Raw genomic sequence first — 20,776 nt, 5'->3', positions numbered from 1 at the left:
TATGTTTTTGTGTTTGCATAATTTCGCACATTGATAACATAGTACGTAACTATACATTTTCATGTCTGTATTATAAAACCTTTTTTAATTTCAGGTAAAGGCAACAGATGCAGACCCTGGAGTGTTGGGTCACATCATTTATTCCTTTGTTAATGATGTGGGCAAGGACCAATTCAGCATTGATGCAAATGGACAGATCACCACTGTAGAAAAGCTTGATCGTGAGGACCCAGACAATAAGGACATTGTTCTGACAGTGGCAGCCCAGGACCCAGGTGGACGGGTCTCTTACTGTACAGTACAAGTTACTCTGTCAGATGACAATGATAATGTCCCTTGCTTCCGCGCCACAGAGTACAGAGCTTCAGTCAAATCTGATGTGGCTAAAGGTTTTTTGGTGACACAGATTCAGGCTTATGATCCTGATGATGGCACGAACGCCAAAGTGACATATTCACTTTACAGTGAGGCTCATGTCCCTGTGGTGGACATTTTGGAGATAGACCCAGACAACGGTTGGATGGTGACTAAAGGCAGCTTCAGCCACTTGAGGAACTCTGTACTATCTTTTTTTGTGAAGGCTGTGGATGGAGGAAATCCAGTCCGGCACTCTCTAGTGTCTGTCTACATCCATGTACTTTCTCCAGATGCCTTCATTCCTTCCTTCAACCAACATCAATACTTATTTAGCATGCCAGAGGACACCCCCATAGGTTCAGTCATAGGGACTGTGCGCCTCAACATTTCTCCTGGATATACCTCGCTTTCTGCTACTTTTGCCCTGGTTAACGGAGAGACCGGAGAAAACAACCAAAATGTGGTGTTTGTGGTGGATAAGGATACAGGTGTGATTAAGCTTGATAAGCTTTTGGACCATGAGGTGATAAAAGAATACCATTTGAAACTCACTGCCACTGTACAACAGGCTAAGCTGGATTCTGTGACTTCTGTTAATGTTGAAGTCAAAGTGTTGGATCTAAATGACAACAAACCAGCGTTTGAGGCAAACTCCTATGAGGCCACAGTTATGGAAGGAATGTCAATTGGAACCAGAATCATTAAAGTCCAAGCACTAGACCCAGACTCAGGAGCCAATGGCCAGGTAACATACAGTCTTGGGACATTAATCCAGTCAGATGGGGTTTTAGATACATTGGTTGACACCTTTAGCATTGACAGCAACACAGGCTGGATCTCCACACGCAAGGACTTGGACCATGAGACCAACCCATCCTACATATTCACGGTAGTAGCCTCAGACCTTGGGGAGACCCTCCCTCTTTCCGGTACCACCACTGTGACCGTAGCAGTGTCGGACATCAATGACAACCCCCCCAGGTTCCTGGAGCAAAGCTACTTTGGCTCAGTTCAGGAGAGTGACCCGCCAGGCGAGGTGGTGGCTGTGCTGAACACCAGAGATGATGACAGCTCTGCCGTTAACCGTCAAGTCAGCTACCACATCACGAGTGAGTATCACTGTAAATATTTGTTATTGCACTGCAACTGTATCAGCAGACATTGTTACTGGATGTCTGCAAAACCCTGGATTTTGTCCAATTAAGTTTTTTTTATCATCCAGTGACAATGTTTTTAGAGTTCTTGCTTTCCACAATATCTGTTCATGACCAAGAAAAAGATTTTTCCGGAGGCGTTTGTGGTTGAGGTGGTCCCTGAACACTCGTTCCCCCTTAATTTCTCCACTTACTTAGTCCACTAGCAGTGACAGTGCATCCATAATGCAGCATTACACGAGTGTCACCACAGTGTGTATATGTTTATAGAAATCAGACTGGCTGTTTCAAAAATGTTCGACAATCAGTGGATCCCCAACCCTGGTTATCATTCAAAAATGGAAGTAGATGACACAATTTATGTATTTATAGAAGTTTTGTTAAGGTGAGGATATGGAGCTGTCACTGTCTTTATTTCCACACATTTGTAATTTACACAATCCATATGTGCCACGTGAGGTAACTGGAGAAGAGTGTCACAGTCACCATGGTGCACTCTAATCAGATAGCTGTTTTCAGCTTGTCTGTATACAGTAGACTGTATCTATCCCTATTGAATAAACCATGAATGAGTAAATAAAATCATGTTAACTCCAGTGATTTTAAGCACGAACTATATAAAAACAAAACTCATACTTACTTACATAAGCACATTATTAGAAGCTATTATTGAAAAGTATTGTCGTTCTGATCTGCAATTCTTTAATGATATTTGATGTCTTGGAGTTCTACAACCACTGTGCCGAGCTGACCACGAGTGTCGGTGGTCGAGCCCTCTCAGACAGCGCTGATGAAATATTGAGAGGAGTTTCATTTGAGATTTCAGTTGGTTTACCTTCATTCATCTGTCACAGATAGACGACCTCCTCCCACCACGTTCATCCCCTTCCTCACATCTATTCATCTATCTTCAATATGCGACGCTGTTCATTTCATTAAACCTTTAAAATCTATCTTTTGTGGTGGGGTCCTTGCCAGTGACAAGAAGTTAACTAGTTAACTTAGGTTTGTGAGGAGGGCCACAAACCTGCTTAACCTTCGACCCTCTCTTCCCTCTGTTTATTTCCTCTTCTTCAATCATGTGCATACCTCTCCCATCTCTCCTTACCCAGGTACTGTCTGGGTCGTGTAATTGAAACATTGAGCCTCCTCGGCCTCCATACATCCTATACTCCTAGTTTTATTAAACCTTTAAAGATCTCTAACCCGAAAATGAAGATGCACTCTCTTGACAAGCAGATGACTAATTCTTTATTCGTAAAAGTTAAAATTTTCAAACTAGTTTTGAATTTGACTAAGTTGATGTTCCTTTGTAATTGTCCCTGTTATTGTGATTTATTTTCTAAAACCTCCTTTTCCTCACATTGCAGTGATATATTGTCACCCTGTAGACACTGTAGACCATGTCTATGTGGAGTATTGTGCCTCTTCAACTTGACATTCCAGTGTTATGGTCCAACCTTTATCCACTGATCCTGGATCTCACTGTGCCTGTCTCTCTGTCTGCTTGTGTGTTGTCCAGGTGGGAACTATCGTGGTGTGTTTGCGCTTGGTCTGGTTCAGGGTGAATGGAAGATGTATGTAAAGTGGCCACTGGACAGGGAGGAACGCAACCTCTACATCATCAATGTCACCGCTAGCGATGGACTCTTTGTTTCCCAGGCAACGGTGGAGGTGACAGTGATAGACACCAATGACAACAGCCCCATCTGTGACCATGTGAGGAATAGAACCGCATGTTCTTTTTTATTTATTTGTTGTTTGAGATGCCTTGTCCTTTATTTGACTTAGCTCACTGTAAATGTAGCCATTGTAGAAGCGGTACCAATACAGTGTAACTGTATTCTTTGTTTCTTTGCTGTGTGTGTACATGTGTGTCTGCAGGCTGTGTACACTGCCTCCATTTCAGAGGACCTCCCAGTAAACAGTGTGCTGCTGAGGATTGGAGCTACAGATGCTGATGTAGGCGTCAGTGCCTGGATCCAGTACTCCTTACATGGTCCTGGATCCCAGGACTTCACCATTGACCCGGACACTGGTAAGCATGCAGAATGGCTTCTCTTGGAGCAACCAGTTTTTAGAGAGCTTGCAACAGTGAAATGGAGCCAGGCCACCAGCTTATCACAGTTTACACAGTTAGACGCACAGTTATTCCTTTGGATGCTTACATTTGTGTGACTCGCTCATGGCACTGTATGGCTCCGTCTCTTAATGTTTGACAAGTTGTTTTTAACCTGTCCAGGTGAGGTCAAGTCATCTATGATTCTTGATCATGAGATGACACCCTACTACCGGCTCGTTGCCCAGGCAACTGATGGTGGTGGACGATGGTGCCGTGCTGAGGTGCAACTGGCAGTAACTGATGTGAATGACAACCCACCCATCTTCACCCTGTCACAGTACACTGCCAGTGTCTATGAAGACACCGCCACCAAGGCCCTGCTCACCCGCATTCAGGCCATAGACCCTGATGAAGGTGACACCACTACTACTACTACTGGTGGTACCACTGCTGCAAGTTGTGCTTCAAATGATTCTATGCTATGTTTTAGGGTTAAAATGGAAGCAGATGCAGACACAAAGAGATCAGACAAGTAGAGACAAGAGATCCCAAGTATAGAGAGAACAGAAAAAAGTCTATATAAATAATCATGTGAAGTTTGTCTGTGTCTTTAAAGTCTTGACTCAATTAAATGTACAGATGGGGACCCCGGAGCACCCTTGCTCTCTTTGAAAACATTCATTGTGTATTCTTGGTTTATCACATGAAAAGTGACAGAAGTAGTTCTTAGAAGAGGTGTATGCCCTGTCCCCACATATACAGATAGTTATCCAAACAGATATTTTTTAGGTCACTAAAACGGATATTTTGAAAATGTCTTCGTCTTTGTAAAACGGAGCGTTTGGGAAACAACGGCATCTCCCTAATTGGCGCATGCCCATTGTTGCTTTGTGTAATGAGCATGCACCAGAAACAGTGGCGGCTGGTCAATAGAGGCCCACCTTGAGCCACACAAAAAAAATAAAAATAAAAATAAATTATAATAATCATAAATTATACAAATTGTCAATATTTGTGTTTTTGAACTGTGGAATGTACCCAGTAATATGTGTAAAATGTGATATCTGCGCAAAATATATGCTTTTCCTGCTCGTCCTCTCAGCCTGTGTGCTCTCTGTTCGTCCTCTCCGCCTGTGTGCTCTCTGCTCGTGCTCTCTGTCTGTGTGCACGACACTCTGAGAACGCGCAGCTTGGGGGGCCTGATCGTTTTAGCCCAAAAGAGGCGGGTCTATGAAGCAGTTTAGCCAATTGCTGATTCAAGATATAAATGAGTGACATACAATTTAGCCAATCAGCGCCCTCAAATAGATTCAGCGTGGGGCCAGAACGATCAGGCCCCCCTCGCTGCGCGTTCTCGTCAGGAGAAGTCTCTACAGGCGAGCGCCAGCGCGAGCACTCCTCCTCCAAGACCCGTTTGAGAGGAGAACTTTGGCGGAGATTCTGCAGCCAAAGAGCTGATATCAGATCAGCCTGACCTCACAATCAGACAGCAGACTAGCGGGAAAGGATGTACATGCGAAGCATGTACATCCTTTTTCCACCAGCCATCACTGGTCAGAAACGATAACAGAGACGCTCGACCACTGGAATGTTTATGTGTTGTAGACTGCTTGGTCTAATGACTACTTTACATTTCAACTTTATATCACTGCACCACTTTATGGCCAAATGGCCACTGAGATGTAGTTTCGCCATAGCACCGTAAATAACATTTGTACAAATCAAATAATAATAATAAGCTACTGCTTTACAATTGTTTACGATTTGTTTACAACGTCAAAGGTGAATAAGCTCACTGGGCATGCTCAGGAATCTTCTTCTCTGTTAGTTGAGTTGACAAAGCTTTTATTGCCACCTACTGGCCCGGCGATCGTTTGGAGTCGTTTTTTTGCGTTCTAGTCTGGATGGAGATATTTTGTAAAATCAAGGTTGCGTGGACAGAATTTAATTTTAAAACGGAGAAGAAAATATCTCTTTAAAAACAAAATCTGTAAATGTGTAGACAGGGCCTAAGAGAGAAGAGCCAAACCCTGCCTACTTTCCACCGCCAATCACTACAGAGTACTATGTACAACATTTGTCAGAAGCCGCCGTCATTGGAAGACACAGTTAGAAGATCCAGCAAATATTTAGTTTCAGGCACTCTGAGGCCTTTAAACCTCTTTAAACCTACCTGACACTCTTTTTCTGGCTTTACAGCAGGTCCAGGCCGTATGGTGGTCTACTCCCTGGCCGACTCTGCAGGAGGCTCCTTCTCTATCGATAAGTCCTCAGGCATCGTGGTCCTGGAACGCATTCTGGACCGCGAGGTCCAGCCGGCTTATCAGATAACAGTCCATGCGTCTGACCAGGGTTCACCCTTGCCCCTCTCCTCATCGGTCAATGTCACTATCACTGTGCTGGACATCAATGACAACCCACCTGTGTTTGAGCACCGTGATCAGCTCGCTACAGTGCCGGAGGATGTGGGGGTGGGCACCGAGGTCCTGCGAATTTATGCTGCCAGCAAGGACATCGGCACCAATGCTGAGATCACTTACGGTATCCGATCAGGAAATGAGCATGGGAAGTTCCACATCCACCCACTGACCGGTGAGTGTGCTAACCACAGCTCTACACTTGTCATCCCTCATTTTATTCACACTTGATGTTCATTATAACATGTTCCACATTGTCGCACATATGAACACTGCAACCTTTAGAAATGTTTCTTTTCTTACATGCTATTTTTATATAAATTCTGCCTTTACTCAAATGCATATTATTGTTCCCTCTCTCTCCTCACCTCGTTCAGGTGCCATTTTAGTTGCCCAGCCCCTGGACTATGAGACCTGCAGGGACTACTTTCTAACAGTGGAGGCTTGTGATGGCGGCACGCCACCATTGAGTGCAATTACGACAGTGAACATAAACCTGACAGATGTCAATGACAACGCGCCCATATTCAGCCGTGACCTCTACGCTGCAGTGGTGTCAGAGGATGCTACCACTGGAGAGTCTGTTGTCCAGGTAGGTTCCAGTCAGAGTCACGTTTTGCCTGCATATATGTGAGGATGCCTGAGGCCATGTCCACACGACTACGTTTCCATTTTAAAATGCATATCTTTTGCTACGTTACACTGAGCATCCACACTAGGCCGGAGTTTTAGAGCACCAAAAACGCTCCCGATTAATTAGAAAACTCCGGGGTTACCTGTTAATGTGGACGGGCGTAAATGCATCAGTTTGGGAACGATGACTTAGACATCCGCATTGGCTACTTGATTGGGTCTTCGTCCTTCCCTGATTCGTCACGCCCCTATCACCCTTTTCCGGAAGACCACAAACAACAGCCTTGATTATCGATCGACTACGAGTTGTTAATTCAACATGGATAACTGATTACAAGCGTTGCTGATCTTGTTGTCTATACTAGCAGTTGTTGTGGAGTTAAATTCCGCATTTTGTAATTCTACTACTGCCGACATGCGGAGGAAGCAGCTGTTATTGGAGCGATTAGCGAACAGCGTGCACATTATCAGACCTAGATCAGATCTAGGACATCTGAAGTCACAGTTTGCTTTGAGGACAGCGGTGGACACAAAACGGAGGACTTTCCTTTTCTTATTGACGCTTATTTTGTTCTGCACAACTATTGTGAAGTCCACAAAGAAACTGTAAAGGAACAAAAGCATAAATACTCTCCAGTGCGATAGGGACTTCAGCCGCCGGCAGAGCTACGAGTATGAGAGCAGACAACAAATAAACAGAGGAAATGAGTGCGAGACGTGTGTTGACCACATATATTCAATTCAATACAATTCATTTTCTATTGCTCAAAATGACTGAGTGCTCATAGGGCTTTACAATCTGTCCCGGGACCCTCACATCGGTACGACAAAGGAGGGATCCCTCTCAGGATGGACAGAAGTGTGATAGATGTCATGTGTACACAATGAACAACATAACAGAGTTATGTGGTGGGAAAAACTATTCAATAGTACCGAGTGAGTCCTATGATACTGAAATTAAGAAACAACGAGGAAAGAAGTTTGTCTTTAAAGTATTTGTTCTCTGCGCAGAGAAGGTTCAATCGTCATACAGAATGCAATGCGGTCTGAAGGAGGAAGAACCCAGAGTGTTGGTCGTGTTCGACTTATAAAGGCCTTGAGCACAGTGGGGTAGGAGGAGGTCATCACTAGGACATCTAGTGATCATTCACTGAGTAACCATCGAATGGTTAATCAGTGAATGATCCACTGATTGCATCCCCATTCAGCCCCTCATCTAAGTATCAGTATCATGCCTTTGATTAAGACACACACCTAATACTACTCAAGCTGAGAGGACCCTCACTGACCATGACTGACATTGCTTCACTTTGTTAATACAAAAAGGGCCAAAACACTGAGTGGTCAGACAATAAGAACAGATAGATAAGTCATAGTGGAAATTAGCCATCACAGTTACAACACATTCAATGCATATGACAGAAATGATTCATATCATGAGAGTAGTACGCATAATAATGATGGAAAAATGACGACTACCAATAATAACAGCAGCTGTGGATATAGTAGATTAATAATGATAACAAAAACAGTAATGGTATCGGCAATAGCAATGCGACTACTAATAGAATGATCGTAGCGGGGGTGTCAGAACACGGTCCAGACATAACCACGATCCACCTGTAAGGCGAGAAAGCAGAAAGACTCTGGGGAAGAGAGAGAGATAAAGACCTGCAGCGCTGTAACTGCTGTAAGTCTGAAAATATAACTTCTAAAACTTTCCACGAAATGTGTCGGTTTGAGTTTATAGAGGAAGATCTAAGTATCAAACACGACCTTTCATTATTAAAAACTACTACAATACACTGTCATATTTTTTGTAACGAAGCAGCAACTGATCTACTTCTTGTTTACGTGTCCAGTGTACGTGAATAGTCACGTGACAATCGTTTTCATGTGTGCTAGTATGGACGGAAATCAATTCGCAAACGATGCTGAAACGGCGTGTGGACGGAGATCATTTTAAAACACTGGCTTCAAGCGAACAGTATTGTGGATGTAGCCTCGACCAACTCTGTCAAAATGCCCGTATTTCTGTGAAATTTGCTTAATAGTCGTGATTTTCAGAGGCTAGATTGTCATGTTTTGGGGAACCCTCTGACCTTTTCTTTAGCACCACCACAATTTCCACCTTTCCACAAGAAATATCAAAATGTAATGTGCAGTTTGTTATGACATTCACTTAGCAAATGCCTGATCCCCAGAGGACGGACATTTTCATGTTGGACACTTGACCAGCTCTCCTGTAGAACTAACCAGTTTAACGAACCAGTTAGTGGCTTTAGGAGAAGCTCAGAATGTGATAATGAGTTTTTAATTCATGACATTATTAAATTAAACAGCAGGTAAGAGGGCACTGTCTGTTTTTATCATCATGAGCTTCTGTCATATAATAACGTAGAGTGTGAAAAATGTTTTTTTCTTCAAATGATTAAGCCGAATGATGTTAAACCTATTGTGTGAATGACTGATACAATTAAATGTATCCAGTCATTCTCCTAACATTTGTTGCCAGGAGCCGATCCCAGCTGTCATTGTGTGAAGGCAGGGTTCACCTGCCAGACTATCACAGGGCTGACACACAGACACCTACGGGCAATTTAGAGTCATCAGTTGTCCGGAGAACCCGGAGAGAACCACGCTGACACGGGGAGAACATGCAAACTCCACACAGAAGGCCCGTCTCGTCTGGGAATTGAACCCCAGCCCCTCTTGCTTTGAGGCGACACACCGTGCAGCCCATTTTACTTTCCTGCACAACGATAATGTAGCATTGCCGAAAAATGCATTTCCTAAACATGTTTTAACTTCATCTCGTTTTTTTATTTTTATAATCTTCTCACATGAATTAACTCTGATGGCTTCCTGCAGGTAGTGAAGGAAAAGTATAGCGTGCTTTGTAAAATGTAAAATGGCCAGCAGTGATGGAAAGAAAATGGGTTAAAACATACATAATTAATGCTACAAAGCAGCATAAATAGGCACTGCAACATACTGTAATATCTGTGAAATGTATTTGGCCATGAATTGTAATAGAAATCATCAAAATGCAGCACAAACCCAGGCCCTTTGTTTCCAGAAGGGTCCTCTATATTAATAAACCAACGAAGCAAAGCAGCAGCTTGGGTTATTAGTCCCCCAGCATCACTGTACACCTTTCTACCCTTCACAACTATTCCAGTCACCTCAGTGGGTTTGGGTTGGTGGAGTTTGGATCAAGTCCAACCAAAATCACCTGAGCTTCACAACGGACTTCATAAGGGACTCCAGTGCTGTGCCCATATATAGCTGTGTGCTGGCAGAGAAGGCTCGTATCTATACAGCTTATGAGGAATCTGTGATATATGGATGAAAAATATTTCATCCAGTTTGCTTTTTAAAAGCATTTGTGTCAGTATAGGACAGTGAAACAGTCACTCAGCCTGCAAGTGTGTGTGTGTGTGTGTGTGTGTGTGTGTGTGTGTGTGTGTGTGTGTGTGTGTGTGTGTGTGTGTGTGTGTGTGTGTGTGTGTGTGTGTGTGTGTGTGTGTGTGTGTGTGTGTGTGTGTGTGTGTGTGTGTTTTCAGCTGGTAGCAGAGGACGTTGACAGTCAGCTGAATGGAGCCATTCTCTACTCCGTTGTCAGTGGAGACCGAGACAGCCAGTTCTTCATTGACCCCCTCCGTGGGGTCATCAAGGTCAACAAGCCACTGGACCGTGAGACAGTGAGGACACACACAAACACACACGTTATTCATGCAGGATTGCAGCTGTTATAACCTACATAGCCAACTGAGAATCTAGCTTCTTACTTTGTGTTTTATGCAACAGATGATTAGCTCACGATATGATGATTGTTTATATCACTTGACCATGAACAGCCAGTGTGTAAGAGGAGCTGCTTAGGTGTGAGCTCTCATGGTTGCCCGTCTTTGGTGTAAAGAAGGAGCCTGCTGGCAGCTGATGAGCTCACGCTGTAAAATTGATCCCTGACCAGATGGCAACTAATCACACTTGAACAGGAAGCACATGCACAAAGCAGCTCTGAGTATGAGCTCTTTAATATGCAGCAGGAATAAAGATGGAAGGCATGAGCAGCCCTGCCTGCCTCCCCTCCTCCTCCGAGCTCTTTTCTTCCTCATCTTCTGCTTCTTCGTCTCCTTCTCCTCCGCAGTGCTTGAAAACTTCAGAAGTGTTCATATGCCCATCATAAAGTATTCACAAGTGCAGTGGATGAGCTGTCTGAGCTCAGAGAGAGCAGGGGCGTGTGTAGGATCAAAGCATTTGGCTGATGAAGTGTGTGTGGGGTTATCACACAGAGAGCAGCATCTCTCTCTCTCTCTCTCTCTCTCTGTCTCTGTCTCTCTGTCTCTCTCTGTCTCTCTCTGTCTCTCTCTGTCTCTCTCTGTCTCTCTCTGTCTCTCTCTGTCTCTCTCTGTCTCTCTGTCTCTCTGTCTCTCTCTCTCTCTCTCTCTCTCTGTCTCTGTCTCTCTCTCTGTCTCTCTCTCTCTCTCTCTCTTGCTGTGTCACTGTGTCTAGAGCTGATGTCTGTGTGTTAATACTACTATGTGCATGGGTGTGTTTTTTCTTCTATTTTCTCCCTCTCTCTCTAAGCAGGTCAGAGTTGTTTACTACTGACTTTATTTCTTCATATGTCTCAGGCAGCAGAATAATGTTTTCTTGCTGCCTTTGCATTTCTCCTCAGCATGCTTCATTAGCGTTTTATTATAAAGCAATATGGAGAAATATCCTGCAGCGGGTTCAGAGCAGAGAGTGTGAAAACTGAAAACAACATTGACATGTGTCGTCTTTTAATATATAATGATACAGCTCATATATGTCCTAGTTTGTTTCCATCATTTCTATCCAATGCAACACCGTACTCTCCAAGTTATATTTGCTAAGATTTGTTAAAATAGCAACATCATAAAAGAAGTCTTTCTGCGGTCAGAAGATCAGACTAGATCAGGTTCGAAACAATCTCCAGGTTAGACAAACCACCAACGGTAAACATCACAGTGTGCACACTTCCACCTAGGATATGTACGCACTGTGCAATGAGGGATTATTAGTCACATTGCAGGTGTGTCACTTTCAGTTTGACCTCCAGAAGAACTGGTTGAGATTATATGGATAAATAGTCAGTGTCACCAGATCTCAGAGCTAGTGGCTTATATTTTCTGGCTCAACTAACTGCCATGATAACTGAAATCCAGGCTTTCAAATTTGCCTTCAGAAGCCCATGGGGGACATCCTTTATATTTTGTGTTACTCTTCTATATATCTTCCATTGTGTCTGTCCTTCTAGGTTCCCAGCTACTCGTTGGCCATCAGAGCTCTGGACAGTGGAATCCCACCCATGTCCTCCACTGTGATGGTCAACATAGACATCTCTGACATCAATGACAACCCGCCCACGTTCTCCCCGGCCAACCTCACCACTGTCATACAGGTAGACCTCATGATTGACATGATATTTACTGAAACATAAAGACAAGATGGACACTAGTCATCGGTGGCTCTTTCTGTTTGGTAAAAACAATCCCAACTGCAGTGGCAGCACACAAATCATGGCCCTGAACATAAGCTCAGCAGGCCATTATAATCACACCTGTACAAATATCGGACTCAAATTCCATAGCCCTCATTCTGTGAAAAAAATGTGTGCCAACGTTGATTTGGAACCAATGTGATGCTTCAATCATCTGAGTTAGACAAATCAAGGTGACATCATCAGAGCACAATTGATTCAAGTCAACTAATTTGCATGACCATTTGTCTTGCCAACATGATTTCTTGGAGGGACTGACAGGTGGCAATACCAATGACTCAATGATATGCCCAGGAGCTAAGAATTCAACAAGGTTCTAAAAATGAAATGACCATTTAGTTTGATACATCATATTGTGTGTGCATAATGTATCCCCAACAGTTAGGTCTTTCTAATGGCGTGTCCCTCTCCCAGGAAAACAAGCCAATCGGCACCAGCATCCTGCAGTTGTCTGTCAACGATCGGGACTCCTCCCACAATGGCGAGCCCTTTGACTTCCGCATCGTGTCAGGAAACAAAGGCGGAGAGTTTGTGCTGGAGAAAGATGGAACGCTGGTGGCCAATCAAGTGTTCAGGAGGAACCTGGCAACTGAATATGCTATTATGATCCAGGTAGAGCAAACTGCATCTCTTCTCGAGCATCACTTCACTTTCAAGAATAGTGAATCCGTGAATGCTGTAAAATAAATAATTAGAAGTTTAAATAAGCTGTTCACAAGCTAGTCACTAACTTTTGCCTTCTTTTTTGTGGCAAAAAATTCCACTCAGATTTGAGTGGAATTGACAGTGAAACAATATCTCCTTAGGGAGGACATAATCCACCCGCTTTGTACCGTATAAAAATGCTAATGTGAGGTTTCAGCAGTCTGAGTACAGATCAAGTGGATATCTTCCACAATCTGTCTGTTTTGTATAGAAGTCCCTCTTTGTGTTTCCCAGTGTTTTTACTGGCGTTTAGTGTGAATGCAGTCTTAATGAACTTCCTGACCATTGAAGTGAGTCATTTATCCTGTCATCTTTTATTTCCTTATCCCCATTTTCTGTTTAATGCATCTTCTCCATCTTTTCTAATAATCAGCTTTTCTCTCCCTGTTCCTCCCAGGTCACAGACTCGGGGAAGCCTCGTCTGTCCTCCTCCTCCATGCTCACAGTCAGGGTGATTGAGGAGAGCCTTCACCGGCCCGTGGCCTTTCCACTGGAGGTTCATATCGTCACTATGGAGGATGAGTTTCCAGGTGGTGTTATTGGCCAGCTGCATGCCACCGACGCTGACCCCTATGATGCACTGACGTTTGGCCACGCCCCCCCAGCCCAGCGTAGTCTCTTTAAGATCAGTCCTCGTGATGGTAAGATCATCGCCCTGGGCGGGTTGGACGCAGGCAGGTACTCCCTCAACGCCAGCGTTAGTGATGGACGCTTCGCCGTACCTGTGCCTGTGAGCGTGCACGTGGAGCAGGCGACACCGGAGATGCTGCGTGAGGCGGTTACTGTGCGCTTTGAGAGCGTGGCACCACAAGACTTTGTGGGGCTGCACCTGAAGAGCGTGTTGAAGGTTCTGCGGCAGGCCGCTGCATCGCAGCAGCGGGACACGCTGCACCTGCTCAGTCTGCAGCCAGTCGGCGGAACGCAACAACTGGACATGCTCGTTGCTGTGGAAACAGCAGCGGGCGGGTACTACAAGGCGGCTTACCTCACCCAGAAACTGAGCGCATCACGCCGGCAGCTGGAGGAGGTCCTCAGAGTGTCGGCTATCCTAGATAAGAACTGCTCTGGACTGGAGTGTCGCGGCGCGCAGTGTGAACAGAGCATCATCCTGGACTCGCACAGCCTGGCTACGTACAGCACACCACGGGTCAGCTTTGTTTCACCACGCTTCCACCGGACCTCGCGCTGCACGTGCAACGGTGAGTGATAGTATTTTTTATTTAGTGTGTTCCACATCCACACTAATATGTTTCCGTTTAAACCCGGGGTTTCCAGACGAAAACGAAAGGATGTCCGTCCATATTAACAGGCCTAAAATCAGTAGATTACAGAAAGTATTACTATACTCTTTAATACTAAAAGGTCGTGCTTGATACTTAAGATTATCCTCTATAATCTTTGGGGCTCACTGGGTTAAGAGGGTTGTTTCAGTGGCGGGCCGTGCATTTTATACCTGGGCCTTCACTTCTGTCCTGCAGCTGAAACACCACCTTATAACCTCATGATTCGTTTCTAGGGCTGCGACAACATACGTATTTGTATTAAACCGTTCGGTACGAGGCTTACAAACCGAACAATACGTTTGAATAATACTAGTGCATTTAGAAAATGCAGAAGCTAAAATTGTGGGAAATATAATGTTTTCTGCGCTTAGTTTGGGAACGATTAGTGAGCAGCGTGACCAGCGGAGGTATCGGTCCTCCGGAGCGGACGTCTGAAGTCACTGTTAGCGGCTTTGGGGAGGATGGACACAAAACGGAGGACTTTCCTTTTCTTATTATTGTTTATTTTGTTCTGCACAACTATGTACAACAAGTTAACACACATAATCTACAAAGGAACAAAACATGGATTGCTCTCCAGTAGGACAGAGACTTCAGCCACCAGCAGAGCTACGAGTGAGAACAGCAACACCGAGGGAACGAGTGAGCGACGTGTGTTGACCACATTTATGGACCCATAATCTAGAAAATCTTTATGTGTAAGTGTTCATTTTAATGTAAATATGAGGTGAGAGAGATAAAGACCTGCAGCGTTGTAACTAAGTCTCAAAAATAAAACTTCTAAAACTTTCCGCGAAATGTGTCTTTTTGAGTTTATAGAGGAAGATTTTAGAGAAGATCTTAAGTATCAAACACGACCTTTCATCATTAAAGACTACTTTATAACTCGTATTTTTTTAAACTAAGCAACCAGTCTACTTCCTGTTTACACCGGCACCATCACGCCCAGTGTACGTGAATAGTCACGTGATATTCGTTACAAACTCTCCCGCAGCGTTTCGCTATCTGTTCCCTCCTGATTTAAACAGGTTAAAGGTTCATCCCACGAACATGCTTAATGCTATTGAGCCCCGTGACACTACTCCTTCACCAGCCCACTTCTCCAGACCATAATTCCTGTTTTGTAAAAGAAAACAAAAGCCCAAACAGAGAATCAAATCAGACACGCCCCCTTGAGAGTCACCAGCGAGGATTTGGCATTTCTGCTTTTTTGCTGTATCGTACCCAACCCAACCGTGGATTTTGTGAACCGTTACACCCCTAATATATATATATATATATATATATATATATATATATATATACATATATATATACATACATATATATATATATATATATATATATATATATGTATATGTATATATATACATACATATATATATATATATATATATATATGTATGTATATATATACATACACATATATATATATATATATATATATACATATATATATATATATATATGTATATATATATATATATATGTATATATATATATATATATATATGTATATATATATATACATATACATATATATATATATATATATACATATATATATATATATATATATATGTATATATATATATATATATATGTATATATATATATATATATATATATATATGTATATATATATATATATACATATATATATATATATATATATATATATATATACATATATACATATATATATATATATATATATACATATATATATATATATATGTATATATATATATATATATATATATATATATATATATATGTATATATATATATATATATATATATGTATATATATATATACATATACATATATATATATATATATATATACATATATATATATATATACATATATATATATATATATATATATATATGTATATATATATATATAGTGCCGGTTGTCAGATCAATATTACATGTTGATAATGTTTCCTCTGTTTTTCTTTCAGTTGGTGTTCTTTATGGCAGTATGATAAGTGTATTTTATCTCTGTCCTTGTGTGCGTTTTACAGATGCCAACTGTGCTGTCCTGTCCGAACAGTGCGAGGACCAGCCGTGTCCAGCAGACATGCAATGTGTTTCAGTTGAGGCCACCAGAGGGCGCTACGCGTGTCAGTGTCCACCAGGCAAACTGGGAGAGTGTGCAGGTGAGAGAGAAAGAGAGGGAAACACCACATTTTCAAGTCTGGGTGAATAGTTTTGATGTGTGAAAATAATACTTGCAACAACAGCATTTAAACGTGCTTGCGATGTCATGAATACCTGCTACACATGTGATCCATTAACCCATGTGTCTGTTTGTGTGTGGGGGGGGGGCGGGTCCAGGCCATTCGTCTCTGAGTTTCTCAGGAAACAGCTACATCAAGTACAGACTGTCTGAGCGGCTGCAGCCGGAGCTGAAAGTTAGCCTCAGGATCCGAACACTGCAAAGCAGAGGAATCATTATGTACACACACACTGAGCCCTGCACTGTGCTCAAGGTACACACACACACACACACTGCACTGCACTGTGCTCAAGGTACACACACACACAGCAACAGCTGCTGCTCTGCTCTTTGTGGGGTCATCCTTTAAAATACAAACACATTGACGGAAATATTGTCTTATGCACCATATTAATGTTAGTTATTACAAATTGAATTATAAACTTCTATTGAGTTGTAATGATTCGATATATTTGACAGATATGTCAGACAACTGAGAGCTTTAGCAGTTGAAATGTAGCCAGGCTAAGTAAAGAAACCCTGTAATAATATGTCAGCAGAACATTAACACTCTTTGATTCGACAGCAGTTGTTTCTGTTTAAAACATTTGCCATAAAGATCCTTTTGTGGAGGATGCCGTTTTGTCATGCAGTATGGTATTAATCAGACATTTTTGTTACTTTTCAGAACACTGACCAAATTCTGCAGTTAACATTTTGTAAAGCTGCAGAGTCATGCTTGTTCTGCACAGCTGCTAATGGACGTTTGCATATACACTCGCTATGAAAGTGATCCTAACAAGGGATTTGAACTGTTTGAATCAGACTTTGATAGAAGACAAAAAAGACAACTGTCATTAAATGAACTGCCTGATTAGATATACTGTGAGAACAGACACCAACGACAAAGCGTGTGTGTGTGTGTGTGTGTGTGTGTGTAGCTGGAAGAGGGGAAGCTGTGGTTCCAGCTGGCCTGTGGCCTTGGCAGTGGTGGTGGCGACAATCCCGACATGTTGGGCATCTCCGGCCGCAGCATCAATGATGGCAGCTGGCACACGGTGGCACTGGAGCTCAATCGCAACTTCAGCAGCCTGGCGCTGGATGACAGCTACGTTGAGCGTCGACGTGGACCACCATTCATACAACCACTTGCTCCAGACAGAACCATCTACTTTGGAGCACTGGTCAGTCCATGAGGAGCTGCAGCTATCACTGAGGTTTCAGATGGTCATATAAGGGAGAACAGCAGCGTGCACACCTACAAATCTAAAGAATAAATCAGCTTGAGCTGAAAGATGACTTTCTTGCTGAAACGCATCTTTGTTTTCACTTCCAAATGACAACCGCTGGTTGAAATGTCTATGAAAATAAGAACCAGGTTGTTAAATGCATTTAAGACTCCGTCATTGATTTACAACATGCACATTTCTATCTGCCAACTAAATATGTAGGAGACCTTTGAGCATTTCTATTTCACATATGCTTTGCATATTTCAGACCGAGCATGTATTACACATTGTGCTTAATAATTATCCAAAGTGGTAGGAGGTAGTTATGCCCTAATATTCCCGAATAATTAATAATAATAACTGCGTGTGCAGTATGTAGCCTACAAACTACTAATTCTACCACAGAATTTACACTGAACATTTTCAAAGTTGAATCTTTAGTGAAAGGAAATTACTTACCTGAGAGTTCTCACAAATACTGCGTGTCTGTGCTTTTTCTTCTCTTCTTGTGAATGACAGGTCGTCACATCTTGAGGCTGTCTTTGGAAGTTCATGAATTCATCTCTGACCCTTCTCTCCTCAGGTGCAGCACCCCAACTCTCGCAGCCTGGTGGACTCCCAGAAGGACCCGCGGGTGCTTGAGGGTTTCCAGGGCTGCCTGGACTCGGTCATGTTGAACAACAACGAGCTGCCGCTGCAGAACAAACGCTCGCGCTATGCGGAGGTGGTAGGACTGACGGAGCTGAAGCTGGGCTGCATCCTCTATCCCGATGCCTGCCTGCAGCAGCCCTGTCGCAATGGAGCCACTTGCACCAGCCTGCCTTCTGGGGGTGAGTAACAGGAGGCAGGCCAAGCGCGACCAGATTACATACACAGTCAATGCAAAGATGCGAATGAACCCGAGGAGATGCGAAATCGCACTACGCCATTCGCCTCTTTCGCGTTGTTGAAATATTTCAACTCGAGCCAAAAATTCGCGCTACGCGAAAGCCTATCAGCGCGGAGATTCTCCCTGACGTCCTGCTGTTGAATCAGAAATGGAGGTAAAAGCTCTACGGCAGGGGTCACCAACCTTTTTCAGACTGAGATCTACTTCAAGGGTACCGAGTAGTACGAAGGGCTACTTATTTGATACAAACTTCCTGAATAACAAAGTTGCACAGATCACCTTAATAATAATATATGTGAAGAGACTGTTTGATGACATGTCAGTTAATTATTCCTCACAATAATTATTAAGAATGATGAACAATGATGGTATAGTTACACATACATGTGGGACTTCCACAACATGTACAAGGCAGCAAGCGTGGTGATTTTAGCCATGATTGATGTCTACACAGAGGAGCCCCGCTGGTTTAAAACAATGTGTTTGTAGTATTGGCACATTTCTTTTCTTTGACAATTTAGTCAAAATCTTTGAAAGTATTGAAAGTGATTATTTTTTGTTATGTTATTTAGAAATAATTGTAATAAGAGATAAGAGTTGACAAGATAAGATAAAGAGTTTTTTATTGTCATTGTAGTGATACAACGACATTTAGTTTGGTAGCCCTCAGCCAGCAGCAGCGGACAACGAGGAGGATAAACAATATACAAGATACAACCTGACCAAAGATAAAGATATACAAAAGGAATAAAAACCTTACTAATAATAATAAAATCAAGTTTGTTTTGACAGTGTATCAGTAACGTCAGTAGAATTTTCAAACCATGATCAGTGCTCATAGGATTGGCTGACATGACCCTCTTATCTAAAACATCTCTGAACTATGAAATGAAACCTTGATGGCTGAACAAAGGGAGTAATTGATATACAATAGCTTTATATGTTGTATTTAATAAGTTAAATCATCATTTGGGACTCAGAGTTACTCCGAGGATCGGATTGTGGTCTGTGTACACCCTGGGCCCGCTGGATGGAAGGGAGGTACGGGAGAACCAGAACCAGGACTGAGCAGGGCAGACCCTCGGACCCTGCTGCAGTCCTTACAGGACTCTGGCGCTCGCAAACTATACCACTTTCATCCACAGGGACCGCCAAAATCACACAGAATTAATGTTCTTAGTAACTTCTAATGAACCTATTGTTCATGAAATTGTCTCATATCAAATTTGAAATGAATTGATAACACAGATCTGCAGTTTTTCTGTGTGTAGCCTTACTGCTGTACTACGATTATAAGTACACTGAGTGACCAGAACATAGAGATGATTGTAGACACTGTGTCTTTTTAAGCCTAGTTTTCTATGAGACTGTATTGTAACTGAAGGAGTACTTTTGCTCCTCTGTACAGAAGATGTTTCCATTTTTTGGCTCCTCAGAATACATTCTATTCATTTGACACAAACTTCTATCAAAATTCAACTTCTACATTTACTGGTAATTCATTTTTTTGACTACATTCGAAGATGTGAAACACTCAAAGACTTTCATAACAATAATATATAGTGCGTCAGGGCTTTTTCAAAAGCAGGAGTATGAAAATATAGAGTGATTTTAAAGGATCAGGCAGGTGTTGATGAGATCCCGTAAAAAGTCTTTCAATACTTTCTGACTTCACTACTTCTCTGTCTCTCAGCCCTTAATCCATCGGTTGGTACTGAAGACAGAAATCTTTAAACAGCTCACAAATCTATTGTTTCATTTTCTAAACAGCTGCTCACTGTACTTCTAACACATTACTTTACTCACGTTACTCGGGCAGGAGGGAATAGAACATTTGGAAACATTTGGTGAGTGAGTATTTGTGGCAGCTGCAGTCAAAATAAACGAGAGTGTGTGTTCATGGTGATGAAGGAACATGTGTAACTCATTGGTGTGTTTTAATGGCGCTTCATGGCTCATAGAAAGAAGAGATATCAAGTTCTGATACACTCGCTAATAGTGGAAGGTCGAGCGGGTGTGATCAGTTAGTCCTGATGGGCAGGTGGCACCTTTGAGGGGTCGGAAGACTAGAAAAGCGCTCTGCAAGTACAAGTCCAGTTACCATAAGTAAGGTTCAGCTGTTCGAACAACTCCCGATTCAAGCCAGGCACTTCTCATACAGAGCACCAAGAGGTTATTGAGGATTGTTTGATCCTTCATTGTGATCAACAGCTGATGGTAGAAATGTCAGCACAGGTTACAGCAGCAGCAGGCCTCACTATCCTCCCACACGCCACATCTTCCTCATGTA

General features: G+C 42.6%; 1 protein-coding gene across 1 annotated transcript in view; it reads left to right on the top strand.

The window, feature by feature from the left end:
* LOC306779968 (protocadherin Fat 3-like) overlaps window positions 1-20,776 on the top strand; it is a 188,389-nt gene that overhangs the window by 154,259 nt on the left and 13,354 nt on the right. Inside the window, exons 12-25 of the mRNA XM_079272102.1 lie at window positions 95-1,466; window positions 3,034-3,230; window positions 3,396-3,549; window positions 3,754-3,987; window positions 5,773-6,165; window positions 6,368-6,582; window positions 10,190-10,327; window positions 11,911-12,054; window positions 12,568-12,765; window positions 13,256-14,057; window positions 16,175-16,309; window positions 16,488-16,642; window positions 17,310-17,552; window positions 18,181-18,427. Coding sequence (XP_079128228.1) covers window positions 95-1,466; window positions 3,034-3,230; window positions 3,396-3,549; window positions 3,754-3,987; window positions 5,773-6,165; window positions 6,368-6,582; window positions 10,190-10,327; window positions 11,911-12,054; window positions 12,568-12,765; window positions 13,256-14,057; window positions 16,175-16,309; window positions 16,488-16,642; window positions 17,310-17,552; window positions 18,181-18,427 — 4,627 coding nt within the window. The remainder of the gene's footprint in view (window positions 1-94; window positions 1,467-3,033; window positions 3,231-3,395; window positions 3,550-3,753; window positions 3,988-5,772; window positions 6,166-6,367; window positions 6,583-10,189; window positions 10,328-11,910; window positions 12,055-12,567; window positions 12,766-13,255; window positions 14,058-16,174; window positions 16,310-16,487; window positions 16,643-17,309; window positions 17,553-18,180; window positions 18,428-20,776) is intronic.

The sequence above is a fragment of the Melanostigma gelatinosum genome (genome assembly GCF_949748355.1).
Source record: "Melanostigma gelatinosum genome assembly, chromosome: 7".
NCBI lineage: Eukaryota > Metazoa > Chordata > Actinopteri > Perciformes > Zoarcidae > Melanostigma > Melanostigma gelatinosum.
The sequence above is the reverse complement of the archived record's forward strand: the minus strand, read 5'-3'. Positions and strand labels throughout refer to the sequence as shown.